This window comes from Miscanthus floridulus, chromosome 9 (assembly GCF_019320115.1).
Source record: "Miscanthus floridulus cultivar M001 chromosome 9, ASM1932011v1, whole genome shotgun sequence".
Lineage (NCBI taxonomy): Eukaryota > Viridiplantae > Streptophyta > Magnoliopsida > Poales > Poaceae > Miscanthus > Miscanthus floridulus.
In genome coordinates this window covers 10,347,213-10,364,651 of record NC_089588.1, presented here as the reverse complement: position 1 = coordinate 10,364,651, position 17,439 = coordinate 10,347,213, and the positions used below count along the sequence as shown (strand labels likewise).

At 45.5% G+C, this 17,439-nt stretch overlaps 2 protein-coding genes across 2 annotated transcripts; one reads left to right on the top strand and one right to left on the bottom strand.

The window, feature by feature from the left end:
* Positions 1-8,351: 8,351 nt before the first annotated feature.
* LOC136479202 (glycine-rich cell wall structural protein 1.0-like) lies at positions 8,352-10,473 on the top strand. The gene is made up of 2 exons (XM_066477140.1): positions 8,352-8,771; positions 10,417-10,473. The coding sequence occupies exons 1-2, from the start codon at positions 8,352-8,354 to the stop codon at positions 10,471-10,473; spliced, it is 477 nt and encodes a 158-aa protein (XP_066333237.1).
* Positions 10,474-13,391: 2,918 nt separating this feature from the next.
* LOC136481331 (probable fatty acid desaturase DES1) lies at positions 13,392-16,451 on the bottom strand. Its single transcript, XM_066478690.1, has 8 exons — positions 16,421-16,451; positions 15,959-16,295; positions 15,730-15,819; positions 15,248-15,314; positions 14,604-14,699; positions 14,264-14,449; positions 13,835-14,053; positions 13,392-13,724 (listed from the first exon to the last, which is right to left on the bottom strand). The coding sequence occupies exons 2-8, from the start codon at positions 16,291-16,293 to the stop codon at positions 13,548-13,550; spliced, it is 1,170 nt and encodes a 389-aa protein (XP_066334787.1). The 5' UTR covers positions 16,294-16,295; positions 16,421-16,451; the 3' UTR covers positions 13,392-13,547.
* Between the last annotated feature and the right edge of the window lie 988 nt (positions 16,452-17,439).

Genomic DNA, 17,439 nt, shown 5'->3' with positions numbered 1-17,439 from the left:
GAAGGAATACTGCAGAAATACATCACCCAAGGAGTGAAATAACTTCTTGAAATTCACTCTGGTTCTTGTGGCAATCACGTGGCCTTGAGAAACCTGGTCGGTAAAGCCTTTTGAGCTGGTTTTTATTGGCCCACGGCCATCGCCGATGTAGAAGACCTCATTCGACATTGTGAAGGATGTCAATTTTTCGCTAAGCAAATTCACGTGCCGGCACAGGAATTGCAGACCATCCTAGCTTCTTGGCCTTTCGCATGTTAGGGACTAAACATGATCGAGCCTTTCAAGCCTATGCCAGGTGGTTTTTGGTATGTATACGTCACCATTGACAAGTTCTCCAAGTGGATTAAATACAATCCGCTTGTTTCGACCACAACAAAGAAAGCAGTCGAGCCCTTCAAAGATATCATCCATAGATTCGGTCTCCCGAACAGCATTATCACTTACCTCAGAACTACATCACTAGTCATCATTTTTGGGACTTCTATGAAGACCAAAGCATCTCCGTCAAATATGTCTCCATTGCCCATCCCAGAGCCAATGGCCAGGTCGAACGGGCGAATGACATGATCCTCGATGCCCTCAAAAAGATGTTATATCAAAAAGAGGAAAAGCATCCGGGCATAGGGCTCAAAGAGCTCCCAGCTATGGTCTAGGGACTGCGCACTCAAGCTAGTCATAACACTAGTGTCTCTCCATACTTTTTGGTCTAATTCTCAAAAGCCATACTTCCAGCGGACATTGCCCTCCAAGCACCTAGGGTGGAACATTATAATGAAGAGCAAGCCATAGCTGTTCGGACAGAGGACGTCGATAGGGTCGAAGAAGAACGCCTAATCACTTGCATCCACATAGGCAGATGCCTAGAAGGCTTGCGAAGATACTACAATCGCAACATCAAAGGTCATTCATTTGCTATCAACGACCTCATTCTCTGTAGAAAACAGAAGACCAAAGGGATGCACAAGCTCTCCTCCCTCTAGGAAGGGCCTTACATGGTCAAAGAGGTTACCTGACCATGGTCTAACCGGCTATGTGACTTGGATGGAATTGATATCCCCAATTCATGGCAAATTGAGCACCTTATACATTTCTATCCTTGAAATGCTCTAGATATGTACTCTTCACTCCATAATGAATGAAGTTTTGTCACCATAATTTGTCTCCATTGTTTCTCCACTCTAGTTTAATCTCTATTTGAGATCGCTAGCTCTATGCTACTCCGGTTTAAACTGCAATATGTGATCTTCATAAAAGCTCTGCCTTGTTTCTCCATACTAAAATATCTCTAAGATATTTCACCAACCATTGAGCAGCACATGTTCCGCTCTATGTTTTTTAGAGAAGACCTAGTCTCCGATCTCTCCCTACACATGCTACAAGCTCCGCGCTCTGCGTTATCGGTGGTCGGCTACGGTTCCTCAGTCATGCCTGTTCCTCCTACATGTGCATGGGCTCCGCGCTCGACGTTATGGAATATGAGCTATCCAAGGCGAAGAGCCCAGTAATGAACTAACTGCTCGAACGCTACTTATACCACATATAATTGTGTTAGGGTTAACAATACATCTATTTTTCACCGAAAGTGTTAGCAAGATGCATAAACATGCACATGTCTACATACAACATTTATATGAATACATAAATGTTCACTTATGCCCTTGCGCATCTAACTATTCTATACAGGTTCCTCTCCGCATAGGTCATTGCGCTTGGCCCTCACCGTCCACCTCACCGAACAGATCGATGTCACTAGCTAGCCTTTTCGCCGCGTCCTTACCTCATCTTCCAGCTGCTGCTGCTTTGTCTCACCCGTCCCTCTGGCGAATTCGGCCCCTATCGCTCGAAGATCAATGGCAGGGTAGTTGGACCAGACCACCGCTAGGGTGTGTGTCACAGCAGAGATAGTGGTGTCTCGGTTGAAGCTCTTGAAGTTCTCCCACACCACCTTGCATCTGTCGATGATGGTGTCCGGACGTGGCGGCCTGTCGTTGGGCTGAGGAGCTACCTCCATGTCGATGCAAGTCAAGCATAGGCTTGACCCTGACAACCATGACATCAAGTTTCCCCCTCTAGTTCTAGCCTCCAGCTCTAGTACGTCGAACTACGCCTTGGTCCTTTGACGGTATTCTGCAAGCACCGAAAGGATCCATCAAGCGAAGAAAACACTCCAGCAACAACTCCGACCACGAACTACTCACATTTCAGCTCCTCGGCCAGTTTCTCCTTCTCCTCTTGAAGTTGATGGACAACCTGACTGCAATTGTCCAAGCTCTGCATCTTACTCTACAAAAGTGACTGATCGTCAGCAACATCTAGTTTTTTTTATGATACAGAAAAAGTTCACCGATCTGCAATACCTTTCTTCTGCTTGGAGACGCTTCTCAGCTGCTTGGAGTTGTGGTCCAGCTACTAGGAGTTGTGCCTCAGCTACTTGGATAAGGCCCCCTTTTGGCATTCTAGGTCTCTCACGTTTGATTCTGCAAGATCTTGTTTGCGCTGGGCCCTCTGGACGTTCTTCTCCATCAGCTTCACCGCCTCCTTCAGTTTTGTGTTTTCCTCAGTGAGGGGCTCCATCCACTTGATTAGCTGCTACCATTGTATGGCAGTTCATGCTATACCCTGCAAAGCACCAAGATTATGAAGAACCCCAATCTCCAACGTCAAAGACGGACATCGCCGACACAACGCTAACCTCAATTTGCTTCATAACCATGGAAACAGCAGACCGCAGCCTCTTCACCTCCCTAGTGGTGTCCTCTTCCATGACCACCACTTCATCCCCCTCTTGTGGAGGATCTGGATAGCTTGAGGTCATGATTCTTCATGCTCAATCTCCTTAACCTCATCCTCTTTCTCCGCAGCGGGTGGCACTCCCTGGGGGCTTGGTGGCCGCACAGAGCGTCCGACCACGCCCTGTGACATCTTAGGGTGCGCTGTTTGCTCCTCCGACACTGTCAGCCTCTGTGCCCCAGACTCTGGCACAGCGCCGCCAGCTCCTACTCCCACCTCCAAAGGTTTGGTGGTTCCTATCGTCGCATCAGCCGCCATCGTCGCCAACCGTTCTCCACCGCGAACTCCATTAGTAGCATTGGTCGACTCCTCCATAGGCCACCGAGCGCCCGGGGACTCTGGGACGGGGTCTGCTAGCATTGCCTTTACGCCGGGAATAGCCCCCAGCTACTCGCCAGTCTGGATGGATGGATTCAGATCCTCCGTACGCCTCGCTCTGCATCAGATTAGCTCATCAATCGCCGCAACTATAAGGATCAGACAACAAAATGATTCCAAGGCAATGATACTTACACGTCGGCTTCCTGGTAGATGGTTCTAAATTGGCGCTGCCTCCCTAAGCACCTAGGCATGGCTCTAGGGTCAACCCACGTGCCCTGGGCTGGAGGTCTTGCGGCCTCTGTCATTGGCCTCTCCTTCGCCTGCTGCTCAAGGACTCCCTCCCCTCCCTTTGACTGCACCTCAGTGCTCGGAGGAGGAGCTACTAGAGCCCTGTCGTCGTCTGACCACTCGGATATCGCCACACTCTACATTCGAGTGGTCTGACTGCCACCAAACGAGATGTCGCCCGGCTTGTGGGGAGCTACATCCGCTATTTTCCTCTTCTTTTGGGCCGGCTCATCTTGCGCCGCCCTTTTTCCCAAGGACCTTCTTCAACACCGGGGGGGACTCTTCGTCCGACCTACACCTGCGCCTCCGAATTTGGATGAGGTGCTGATGGCACCTTCCTTCGGCTGAGTGTTTGGCCTGGCGTCTATCGCCTTCGGCCAATCACTCCTTGGCACGCCCGAGAAGTACGCCGCCTGTTCCTACAAATGGATCTTTCCACAAGCGAATCAGATTCACTGCTCAGTACGACATAGGATAAAATAACACCAGGACCAACAGTCGATATTTTTACCTAAGGAGGTGGGTTCGTATAGTTGAAGGCTCTCGGTTGCCCTGGCACGCTATATGGCTCATTTGGAGCGAATAGCTCAGTGGCCCAGTGTAGCACGGCTTCCTTCGTTAGTTTCTCTGACATCTCTTGGGTGCCGTCAATGTCTCCTTTGATGTCAAAACCCGGATGGCCCCTCTCCTTGCAGGGCTGGATGTGGTGCACTATGAAGCTCACCGCCCCAGCCACTCCATTCATTGTAATACCCCACATTAGCTCGAGGAGCTCCTTCACCTAATTCATATCAGCACTGGTCGGCTTCTCTGACAAGCTCCTCTTATTCTCCGAAACCTGGTCGATGTCACATCTGATGGCAGGATGGCTTTGCTTCATGTAGAACCACCTGGCGTTCCACCCTTTCAGTGAGGTGTTCAGCGGCATAGTAATGTACTCGCCTGCCATCCTGTCATGGAGCTACAGATACACACCGCCGACCACTCTAGAACCGCCCCCACCCTTCTTCTTTAGCCAGAATAGGTGTTAGAAGAGGTTGAAGTGGGGTAGATGTGCAAGATGGTGTTTGGATGCAGATTGCACAGACTCACTCCCTAGAACTCCAATAGATCCCGCAAGAAAGGATGAACAGGAAGTCCTAATCCACGCTAGAAATAATCTTCAAAAATTACAACTTCATCGGTGTGTGGCATCGGAAAGGGCTCACCGTCGACTGGATGCCATCCGGTGGTGATACGATCAAGAAGAACGCCCGCCTCCACCATCCCATTGAGCTCTGCCTCCCCCATGAGTGACGACACCCATTCCTTATCACGGCTTGCTCTGGCAGCTGCCTTCTTTGGGTTACCACCTCCCCTCTTCAGCGCCATCTCTCAGATTTGGTTTGGGACTGGCGATGAAAGCATGTATGAATGTGAAACGGGAAGCGTGAGGGCTAAGGAGGAAGACAAAGTGGTGAAGTGGCAAAGGTGGGAGCGCGGAGTGCAGCGGCGCAGTTATAAAGCACCCTCCCCACTTTTTGCATTCAAGGGTTTTTGGGAAATTGCACCATGATTTGCACCTCTCCGAATTCCCCGAAGCGGCGTGGCGGGCCATTACCTAGGCTTCCGCACAACTGCAGCCCACATCACCCATTTTTCACCGCAACTTGTTACTGCACACCGAATATTCGCCGACTTCTCCGCAATATCATTAAGGCTCAGTAACTCCTACTGTACAGCCATTACTCTGGATTTTTCTCCACGATTTGATTTCTCTGAAATTTCCACTTGTGGCTCGGGGATTACGTCATCACTACGATTGGTTCCTCACCACACTGGGGATTTTCTTCTTGTTACTGTTGTTTCTGACCCTAGCACCACGTGACCATGTCACCTACTGTCAGGCTCGGGGACTAAGTGGGCACACTTCACCTTGCGGTGAATGTTCATTTTTCATTTTAGGGCTTCGTCCGGGGACTAGCTGCCTGCTCGGCTGGTCTTCTGCTTTTCTTCTACTTTGGACCATGGCACCATGTGACTGCGTCACCTACTATCAGGCTCGGGGACTAAGTGGGCACACTTCATCTTGCGGTGAGTGTGTTTGCTTTAATCTAGAAGACTTTGCACCTCCTGAAGTTGAAGAAGACTATCTTCCTTTCACGTGGTCGGACTCTAAGTGGGCACACTTGGTCCACTACGAGGAAATTTTTGATTTTGAACTTGAGCTCCTTACATCCTTATGGCAAGCCTTACTTGGGATACACTATTCGGCGATGGTTCACAACTGCTCGGTGACTCGGTATGGTGGTCGGACTATGAGTTTGACTGCTCGGCTTTTGTTCACACCTGCTCGGACAAGGTCAAGACGGCGTTGCACAGTGGATACAAGGCACTCGGGGACTAGCTGTGGGGGTACGACCCCGGATACCCACAACAAACTACATGGGTTGCGCTCCTAAGGGCGGTCCAGCCCATAAGACGAACACCTATGGTGCACGACACTGCTCGGCATGCACCGCAAGACATCAAGAGCGATATCCTGAAGATACTACGACATCTGTTAGGAAACGTTCGATCCCATGATTCATGTAATCTGTTATTACTTTCCGGTTATCTCCTAGATCTAACCGACTTATAACCCTGCCCCCCAGACTATATAAGGCGGGCAGGGACCCCCTCAAAACACACGCAACATCATACGAAGCCAATACAATCCAATAGACCACAGGAGTAGGGTATTACGTCGCGCTGACGGCCCGAACCTGTCTAACTCTTGTGTCTCTGTTGCCTTCTTGTTCTCGATTACACGCATCTCTGCCGATCAATCTACCTTCGTGGGATACCCTTCGAAGGACTACCGACGATACTCTGTCGACAATCAATTACTATGATACAGAAATAGGAAACCCGCTCCTGTTTTTTCTTGATATCTGGAAAATTTTGGATGATTTGAAGACAAAAAAAGTAAGTGTGGATTTCTCTTTTGGTATTTAAGTTGTTATGTTACTGCTGGTATTCAGGTTTAGTTTTGCACATGACTGCAAGATTTGTTTGGACATTTGAACAATAATCTAGTTGGAGGTAACATCAACATAATATTCTATTAAATCTTGTATTCTGTGTGTTTGACTGGGCGATGATTGGTGATCATGGGGGCCGTCTGAAAGGTGACAACGGACCACCAAACATGTATGTAGATACATCTCATCGACTCACTATTATTACACTACTGGAGGCCATGGCTTTGCCGAGTGTTTTTACACTCGGCAAATAGCCTTTTGCACTCGGCAAAGGCTTTGCCGAGTGTAGTACTCGGCAAAGTCCGCTCGGCAAAATTTTTCTCGGCAAAGGGTCTTTGTCGAGTGCTTTTTATCGGGGCACTCGGCAAAATAAAAAAAAAATTGCCGAGTGCATGGAGCGGCACTCGGCAAAATATTTTCGGCCGTTGCGGCGCCGGCCGTTAACGGTTATTTTGCCGAGTGCCCGGCCTAGCACTCGGAAATTTTTTTTTATTTTTTTTAAAAATTACTTTGCCGAGTGCCCCAGCCCAGGCACTCGGCAAAGTTTTTTTTATTTTTTTAAAAAGTACTTTGCCGAGTGCCCCTGCCCAGGCACTCGGCAAAGTTTTTTTAAAAAAAATACTTTGCCGAGTGGCCCTGCCCAGACACTCGGCAAAGTTTTTTTTATTTTTTTAAATAATTTCTTTGCCGAGTGCCCCTGCCCAGGCACTCGGCAAAGACCCTGAGAATTGCAAAAAAAAAAATATTTACATTCCATTGTAACAGACAATATATATATATATATATATATATATATATATATATATACACATATACATTAATCAAGTTCAACATCACAAAGTTCAACATCCTTACTGTACGTACACATTGTGACGTCTGACGAATATTTTTTATTTAACTTCGAATTCAGACTGGAAACCAACACACACTGTTGCAATGGAAAGCAAAAGATCATTCACACATAAAAAAAAAGAGACAAGGATTTCTCCAAATTAGACCAAACATGCCTGACACTATACTAAGTAAGCTCACACATTCCCTCACCAATCCGTGCTAAATATATGCTGGAAAAAATGTCGCACTTTGCTATGTCTGATATGTGGAACTGAAAGAAGCTTATTTATATGCAAAAAAAGAATCTCTACAGCGAACTGAAATAAATCAATATATCACTGCAGTTACGATGTGATTTCTAACCAAGCATAAACCTCAATTATTTTGACAGCTCTGAATTTATAACTACAATCAGAATTTATATCAACAAAATGGAAACTTGAAGATACCACCCTAACTTGAAATGAATATGCTTGATGAAGTGGCACAAATAAGTAATCTGAAGCAAGACTGGCTAGGCAAGTCAAGGTCAGCAAAGACTCCAAACATGTATCACTAGCCATGTAAACACGTCAACCCCTCCTATCTTCTGTCCTCACCATCTGAAAAATTATGCACCTCATGTGAGTTAAGAATTTCCTACTGTTTACAACAGTGTGCAGGGGAAAGGATATTTATGCTAGTGTCTTGTATATGGTGGAAAATTCTCAGACAACAAACTGCATCCTGATAAAAAATAGAACAAAAGTACAGAACACTTTCTAATATGTCAATTGTAGACCAATCTAGTGCATCGCTAATTAGAAAACAGTACTCAAGTTTGTACTAAATAGGTAGGCTCGGGAGCTTTGGTCTTCTTGGCCTCCCCATTGCCCTCTTATCTGAAATGTCAGTCTCCTGAAATAGGCAACAAAAACAAGATCAATATTAGACACATTCCAAACATCAGCTTGCCGCGGCACACGCGCCACCCGTCCGGACACCGCGAAGATGCAGATCCGACCAGTGAAAAAAAAAATCAGAGAATCAGTGAAAAAAAATAGCCGGAGATGGGGAGGAGGAACGGGACAGCAGAGTTTGGCGGCCAGTGAACCTCGGCTCGAATCCAAGCCGGCCATGGCTGCAAGGGCGAGGGGATGGGGCGGCTGGCTGGTGCCGGCCGGCCATTTCCGGCAGCGGGCGCGGCCGGCGGAGGGCGCGGGCGCACGCGGGCGCGAGGGCGGGGCTCGCCGGCGAGGGCGCGGCAGCGGCTGGGGTGGGCTGGGGGCGCGACGCTGCGGCGGGCGGCGCTGCTGCTGCGTGTGGCGCGAGCGCGGCGGTGCACGCGGAGGCGCGCGCGGGCGGGAGGTGGCCCCCGCGGAGGCGCTGCAGCGGCGGGCGGGCGGCGCTGCGGGGGCGGGCTGCACGGAGGCGCGCTGCGGCGGCTGGCGGCGCGGTGGGCAGCGGGCGGCGATGTGGCAGGCGCGCGGCGCGTGCGGGGGTCGGGGGCACAGGCGGCTGAAGATAGGGTTTGGAGGGAGGGGTGAGGGTGGGCTGGTTTGGCCATTTAGGCCGCGGGCGTTTTTTTTATTTTCTTTGCCGAGTGCCCACTGGCCCGGGCACTCGACAAAATTTATTTTTATTTTAAAAAAAAACTTTGCCGAGTGTCATCCGTGGGCACTCAGCAATTTTTTTTTATTTTCTGAAATTAAATTTTGCCGAGTGTCTCCTGGGCCCGGCACTCGGCAAAGACATTTTTGCCGAGTGCTCCCCATGGCACTCGGCAATATATATATATATTTTTATTTTGGACTCAAATTTATTTGTGTAGCCTTGTGACAGTATTTAAAGCTCTACTCTAAAATTTAGTGAAATTTTGACTTTTTTAGGTATATTTCATTAATTTATTTCGTTTCGTTGATTTTTTCGGCGTATTTCAAATTTGAACTGCAGGTCCATGGAATAATGGAATTTGGTCATCCAAAAATTGATATTCATGATATTTAGCGTATGTTGAGGCCGTATCCAGGGAGTCACATGAAATCTCGAGCATCTCGTTGACGTAACATGTCGAGTTAGTTGCGGGAAAAGTGAATTTAAATTATATAAAATCCAAATGAAGTCCGAAAATCACAAAACTTGTGGAGGCGTCGTGTTATCGCATGTGGAGGCTGTGGTAAAAAATTGATAAGATTTCGAGCAAGTAGTGACGTCGGATGCCAAAAACCCAGACATCTCCACATGTGATCACTTCGTTTCACATGTGGAGATGTCTGGGTTTTTGGCATCCGACGTCACAACTTGCTCGAAAGCTTTACAATTTTTTACAACAGCCTCCACATGTGATAACACGACGCCTCAACAAGTTTCGTGATTTTCGGACTTCGTTTGCATTTTATATAATTTAAAATCACATTTCCGGCAAGTACCTCGACATGTTACATCAACGAGATGCTCGAGATTTCATGTGACTTCCTGGATACGGCCTAAACATACCCTAAATATCATGAGTATCAATTTTTGGATGACCAAAGTCCATTATTCCATGTACTTGCAGTTCAAATTTGAAATATCCAAAAAAATAGACGAAACGAAATAAACTAATGAAATATATCAAAAAAATTCAAAATTGCCCCAAATTTTAAAATAGAGTTTGAAATACTGTCACAAGGCCACAGAAAAAAATTTGGGCCCAAAATCAAAAAAAAAAAATTGCCGAGTGCTATGGGGGGCACTCGGCAAAGTGGGCTTTGCCGAGTGCCGGCCCAGGGGGCACTCGGCAAAGTTGATTTTCAAAAATAAAAAAAAAATTGCCGAGTGCCTGATACTGGCACTCGGCAAAATAATTTTTAAAAAATTAAAAAAAAAATTGCCGAGTGCCCAAGGCTTACACTCGGTAAAATAAGTTTTTAAAAATAAAAAAAAATTTGCCGAGTGCCATCCGTTAGGCACTCGACAAAGCCCAGATTTGCCGAGAGCCAGGCTTTGCCGAGTGCCTGGCACTCGGCAAAGCCACCTTTGCCGAGTGCTTTATTTTGTCAAATGCGGCACTCAGCAAAATATTTCTTTGCCGAGTGCCCCGATAAAAAGTACTCGGCAAAGTCTCAGGCACTCGGTAAAGTTCAGTTTTCCAGTAGTGTTATGTAATAACCATATATTGTTTATAGAAATTTGCTGACCTGAATATATCGTTGAATGGCAGCTGGATACTGCCTGCCTGATCCAAGGTGATATGGATGAAGATGAAGTTCAAGATTAACGTGCAGCCTGAGGCAGCAACAGATTAGGATAATTGTTAACTGCATACTAGTAGCCTTCGTTTGTTTTTTTTGAGGATTAGTAGCCTTCGTTCTACTCCGCTGAATTGCTATCTGCATGCCGTACGCTTGTTTTATCTGGATTGGATTGGAATCCATGTAGTATCTTATAGAATATTTGAACTGCTGTCTGTTGGGGTTGAGGATGATACCCTTTCAGATCTAGTTGGGCCTGCATTTGCTGGCCTGGCCGGTGTGGCGGAAGCAAAGTATACGGTGAAATTTAGGACCAGTGGAAACGTCTCATTTCACTGTAGCTCCCAGGCTAAGCTCGGAGGATGCAGTCGGCGCATGGTGTGAGGGAAATTTCTCCTCTAGTGTGCAAACAATTAAGAACTGTTCAGACAGGCAGAGTTCAGATTCATAAGGACGATGATTATTGGCCTCTAGCTGCAATGTTGGAACAAAATCAACTATGGCCCTGTTCGCTTGGAGGAATTTTGGAGGAATCTAGATGAATTTAGAAGAATTTGTGAAAGAAATGCACTGTTTTGAATAAAAAAAGAAGTAGATCAAACCGGGTTTAAGGACACGCGAACGAGGCCACAGTGTCTGATTGGTCGCTCGAATGACCCTAGCCTCGCTCATATCTGTGAGCTAGGCCAGAGGTGCATGCAATGCAAGGTCCCTTCTATATATGCACGTAGCCTTGCTACGAAGAAAAGTTGTTTGGTTGTTTGCATCAACTAAACTGCTAGGAATGTTCTGGTATTGCAGTATATAATATATAGAAGGGATATAAAGGGTAGATGCTCATCCTAAACTGTCTAATTAAATGTGATATATCATTAGTAGCCATGCATATAATTAAATTCCAAATAAATGGTACAGATCAAGCCCAATTTGTATCACACAAATTAACGTTTTTGAGAGGTAGGAAATACAAATTTCAGAGAGTAGTGACCATGCAACTAACCACCGTTACACGAATGAAACCAGGGCTCCAACTCAACATCAAGGTAGTACAAGCCACAATTATATTGTATAGTATAGTCGGAGTAATAATGCTTAGCTATTCTACTAGTGGGGCGGAATGATCTTCAACTCTGAACCTGATGAGGCGCCCAATCACTGAACCAATGTGTAGTAAGTAGCTAGTCCTGTGGTGTTGCAGGGCTGGCTGCCTGTCACAATATATAATTGATACCTGTTCTTCAACTAGCTAGAGGATCCGTCCCTTAGCTACCTTGCTTCTTTTTGACTGACTTTCTCATGCCTATGCTATCATCTATTCTGTGAAACGAGTGCACCCGACACGCGAGCGTGAGCTGTGAGACGCGCGGAGCGCGGCGAGCGCGAGATAAGTCCACGCTTCTGCATGCAAAATTAAATGGAGACAACCAACTACGTGATACCACCTAACAGCTCAACCGACCCACCAGGAAGCATGCATGCAGAGAATCTTTTGTTGATTCCAAACGAAAAAATACGATATCTTCTAAACCATATATCCGATTTTAGTTTTGTTTGAAGTAGGTTGTTGAAAAAATATGCTTAACAAAACGAGATCCATGAAGGCTTTATTTGATGAAGTTTTTTTTTTCAAATACGTAATTGCAATATGTTGTACTATGAGTTGCAAGCACTTCTACAACACAATTGCAACTTGGCTGTAGCGTATTTAGCACTGGTTGCAATGAAGGCTGTATTTGATGAAGTTTTTTTTTCCAAATACGTAATTGTAATATGTTGTACTATGAGTTGCAAGCACTTCTACAACACAATTGTAACTTAGCTGTAGCGTATTTAGCACTGGTTGTAATGAAGGTTGTATTTGATGAAGTTTTTTTTTCAAATACGTAATTGCAATATGTTGTACTATGAGTTGCAAGCACTTCTACAACACAATTGCAACTTGGCTGTAGCGTATTTAGCACTGGTTGCATTGAAGGCTGTATTTGATGAAGTTTTTTTTCAAATACGTAATTGCAATATGTTGTACTATGAGTTGCAAGCACTTCTACAACATAATTGCAACTTGCCTGTAGCGTATTTAGCACTGGTTGCAACTAATTATAATCTAGTGTAACCTTGTTACTTCTGGTTGTAATTATTCACTACTTAGTTGCAACCCAGTTATTACTCTGATTATAACCAGGTATGATTGCAACTCCTACTGAATAGAAATGCAACCAGTTAGTACTCAATTGCAGCTAGCAAGTACTCACTTGCAACCTAGTTGGTAGATGCACCTGTCAAGTTGCAACCCCAGTTAGCACTAGTTGCAACTCGTTACTACACAATTACTACTGCTTGCAACAAGTTACTACTCGATTGCAAACCAATTACTACTGATTGCAACTAGTTACTACTCAATTGCAACACAGTTGCTACTCAGATATGATTGCAACTCAGAATTGCAACTTGGCGTGATTATACTGACCAGATGCATATAATACACAGAGTTATAACTAGTTACAACTAGGTGGTAGACAGAGTTGTAATCGGTAGTAAATTGACATGCAACTCGTTTAAAGGATAAAAAATATATCCATATTGGATCTAGTTTTGCTCAGAATATTTTTTTTGAGTCGGATGCAACAAATGGTTTGTCACTCGGGGTTACGGTTTAAGAGAAAATTTGTTTCAAAGATTCTAACCAACAAAAAATTTCAAGCATGCATGTATTCACTTGGGCGCGCCTGGGTGCATTCTATATACAGGATGTACCCAGGTGTATTATAGCAAAGCATATATATATATATATATTGTTACTCCGGCCAGTGTTGCTTTGAGAATATACAAATTCATACCCGCGGGAGGATTTGTGCACGCAGAGAGCATAGGAGGTTTGCGGAGGCATCCAAGGCCTGGTGAAGAAAACATAGCGGTAGCGCATGCGGAGAAATTGGTTATTTATACAATCACATAATTTATTCTGACATTTTTTTTCTTCATAATAGCCCAAACACGAACAGAATACATTGCACCAATAACTTCACCTACTCCGTATACGAGAGGTATTCAACACCAACATCAACCATCCAGACGGGCATCCCTCCCTAGTCATTTTTGCTTATATATGATGGTTTTGCTCATGGTCAGTTTGGTAGTAGACAACATCCCCATGGTCGCTGACGAAGTGGTTGACTCTGATGCTCCTGAGGAACACGCCAAGGAGGTGAAGTGGCAGCGGTCCTGACTTGTGTGGCTCCCGGTAGTATCGCCCCAGCACCGGCTTCGCTGCCTTGGTCTGTTGTTAATTTTCAAATTCAATTTTAAGCAACAAAAGAAGAAGCAAAGATAATTGTAACTTTTGAGTGATCAGAATTGCTAATTATATATGAGCTAGCAGCAGCTTACAGCTTCGATAAGATGGTAGTGCGGGATCTGCGGGAAGAGGTGGTGGATGACATGGGTGCCGATGTCGTGGTGGATGTTGTTGATCCAGCCGTAGTCCCTGTCCACCGTCGTGAGCCCGCCGCGCAGGTAGCTCCACTCCTCACCGCGGTACCAGGGGAGGCGCTCCTGGTGGCCATGGTGGTGCAGGTACGTCACCAAGTCAAGCCACATCACAAACACCTGCATACATGCAGTTAGGGATGCATCTATCACCAGTCCTTTAGTTTCAATTTTGGTACTCGTTGAGTTGCTTGTTTTCATCACAATTCCACAATGCAAGTACTAGCTAGGGAAAAAACTAGAGTAGTGGTTGCTTATAAGCAAACATTAATTAGTGTGAAAAAATAGAATTGACAAGGATAGAAGTGGTTGGTTGCATAGGTTTCTTACAAGGTATGGGATGCCGTACATCTTGAGCACCTGGAGTGGGCCGAATGCGCACGCCATGGCGAGGAGGGAGGCGAGCATGATGCACCAGCAGGTGGTTGAGAGCATGACGTCGCCCTTCTCCTTGCGGCTGAACAGCTCGCCGCTGGGAAGAAAGTGGGAGCCCGGCTTGCCTGGTCCCCTGTACAACTGCATCCAAGCACAACCAACTATATAATTGGCGGTTTGTTTTCTTCATCAGTTGGCATGGAGACTGAATTAACATTTGGAAAATTTTGATGAGAGATGCTCCATCTCCATGCATGCATTACATATTCTTATATTCAGATTATATTACACGTACGAGGTAGAGGGGGAATAAGAGCAGCGCCGGGAAGGGGGCCGTGAATCTTATCTTCTTTGCGCGTGGTTTCAGTTGCCGGTACTGCCCCTCCGTCAGCTGCATTGCATTTTTCAAGCAGCTCCGATTAAGTTTCAGAAAACACGCTGGCATCATCTATTCAAACACAAATACTAGTATTTTATAGTACAATCATATATCTCACACCAAAAGCAAAGAAGATATTCGTTCCCCGCAAAGCAAAAAAAAAATTATGCTCTCTATCACATCGGATGTTTAGACACATGTATAGAGTATTGAATATAGACTAAAAATAATTAATTGCACAGATTGCGACTAATTTGCGAGAAGAAATTTTTAAGCCTAATTAGTCCATGATTTGACAATGTGGTGCTACAGTAAACATATGCTAAAAACGGATTAATTAGGCTTAATAAATTCGTCTTGCAGATTACTGTATAATTTGTTTTATAATTACTATCCGAGCACTCCCATATGATACCCTGATATAACACTCGATATAACACTCCTAAACTTTAGCCCCTGTATTTAAACACCAGGATACTTGCTCATTCATGGTATAAGATGGAAAGTTAGCACAGTACATGCTATACTGATATAGATACAATAGAGATGTACTGACTGACCGGGCGCCATGACTCGTCCCTGTCGACGTGGGCGTGGTTCTGATGATGTATTCTGTGGCTGATCCTCCTGCTTGCGTGCATTATATCATTATTAAATATCATTACTATTATGCATGACGATGTTACATGAACCGTACGTACCATCAATAAGACCGATCATAAGGCCTTGTTTGGATATATGTGTATCTACTTCAATCCATATGTGTTGGATTGGATTGAAATGACCACTTCAACACATGTGAATTAAAATAAATAAGTGCGCATCCAAATAAGACCGAAGCTGATATTAAACCTGCCTGCTAATGTCGATATATGTGCATGGCAACAAATTTCTTTATGTTTTATTACATTTAATTTACATGATGAGGCCGGTGTTGTATGTATACAGTAGATACATGGCAAGTAGGCGGCTGTGCTGAGGTGAATGAAGACAAGACAAGCAAAGCAGGGGAGGAATCCATCGACCGAATTGAAGAACATACCATCCATGGTAGGGGATGAGGATGAAGGAGTGGAGGAGATGACCGACCACGCTGTTGAGCGTCCGGCTGTCCGAGAAGCTCCCGTGACCACTGCACCAATACACACATTACATATATATACACATGGTCATCGATCATCGTCGTCGTCGTACAACCAACAAAAGAAAGAAACACACGATGATCGACTGGTCCCGGCCTTGAGGAGCAACGGACGGGACGGCGTACGTACCAGTCGTGTCCCAGGGTGAAGAGCGCCCAGAACATGGTCCCCTGTGCCGCCCAGTACAGCGGCCACACCGCCCAGCTGTCCGCCGCCGCGGCCGCCGCGCCCAGTGCCACCACCACCGCCACGTCCCGCGCCACGTACCATAGCGACCGCCAGAGGCTCTTGCGCCAGCAGTGCTCCGGCACCGCCGCGCGCACGTCGCCGATGCGGAACGGCGGCGGCTTCCCAGCGTCGAAGGCGTCCACGTGCCGGCTCTTGTCGTCCTCAGTCGCCTTCGCCACCACCTCCTCAACCTGATGATCCGCCGGCAGCCGCATCGTCATCCGCGTCGTCACCATGTCTGGTGGTTTTTTTTTACGACGAAAAAAGAATTATACTAGATAATAGTTGGGTATATCAACACCTTAAAAGCACTTTAGATTACACTACAAATATCAAAAAACTTATTTTTCATCTAAATTGTACCCCGGCGGTTGTGGTGAGGAAGGTTGCTGCTTTTGCGGTGGCGGCGTCGTTTGGGTCTGTGTCTGCGTCTGCGTCTACTTATAAGCTGCAGGCAGTCAGAGGAAAACCTTTTCCATCCATTCCAATTCCAAGTTTTTTAAAAAAAAAATACATTAGTAGTACATTAGTATCCGAGCACAAAGCACGATCAGGTAGGCGGATTTCTTAATTGTTTATTTATTCTTTTGATTTTTCCGTTACATAATAGCTTACTGTTTGTAATTTTTTTTCAGGTAGCACCAAGCACGAGCTTAATATTTTTCTTCTCAGCTGTTGTACCGTTTGTTTAATTTGCTAATTGATTTAGAAATCTTGGTTCAACTATTGTCTATACTGATCAAGAGCAGCTTGCAGCTTAAGTGTCTAGCACGAAGCACGATTAGGTAGGCGGATTTCTTAATTGTTTATTTGTTCTTTTAATTTTTTCGTTGCATAATAGCTTTACTGTTTGTATTTTTTTCAGGTAGCACCAGGCACGAGCTTAAATTTTGCATCACAGCTTTCGTACCATTTGTTTAATTTGCTAATTGATTTAGAAACCTTGGTTAAATTATTGTCTATATTGTTCACTTTCCGTATCTCAATTTTGTTTCATCCTCTGTCCCTTTTTTAGACGTACTTGCCTTTCATTAACTCAGTTGGCCAAAGCCTCATACAATACAAGATCACTTACACATGCCGGACTTACATGCCACTTTTCCGATCTATGTGTACATGTGAGCTGCTTCATTCGCTAGAACATGGGCAACCTTAAGAAAAACCACAACTCCTGAAAGACAAGACTAATTTCGTCGATCTCTTCACACTATGTGTGGGCATATATATACGAATGATCATCGTTTGACCTTCTTTTATGGATCTATGGGTGTATTCTCCACCATAAATTGTGATGTCCATACTGGTGCTCCACGCCGCATTTGCTCGGTCACGAAAGCCACCAGAATTTGTCACCAAGCTCAGCAATGAAGTATGTATTAAAA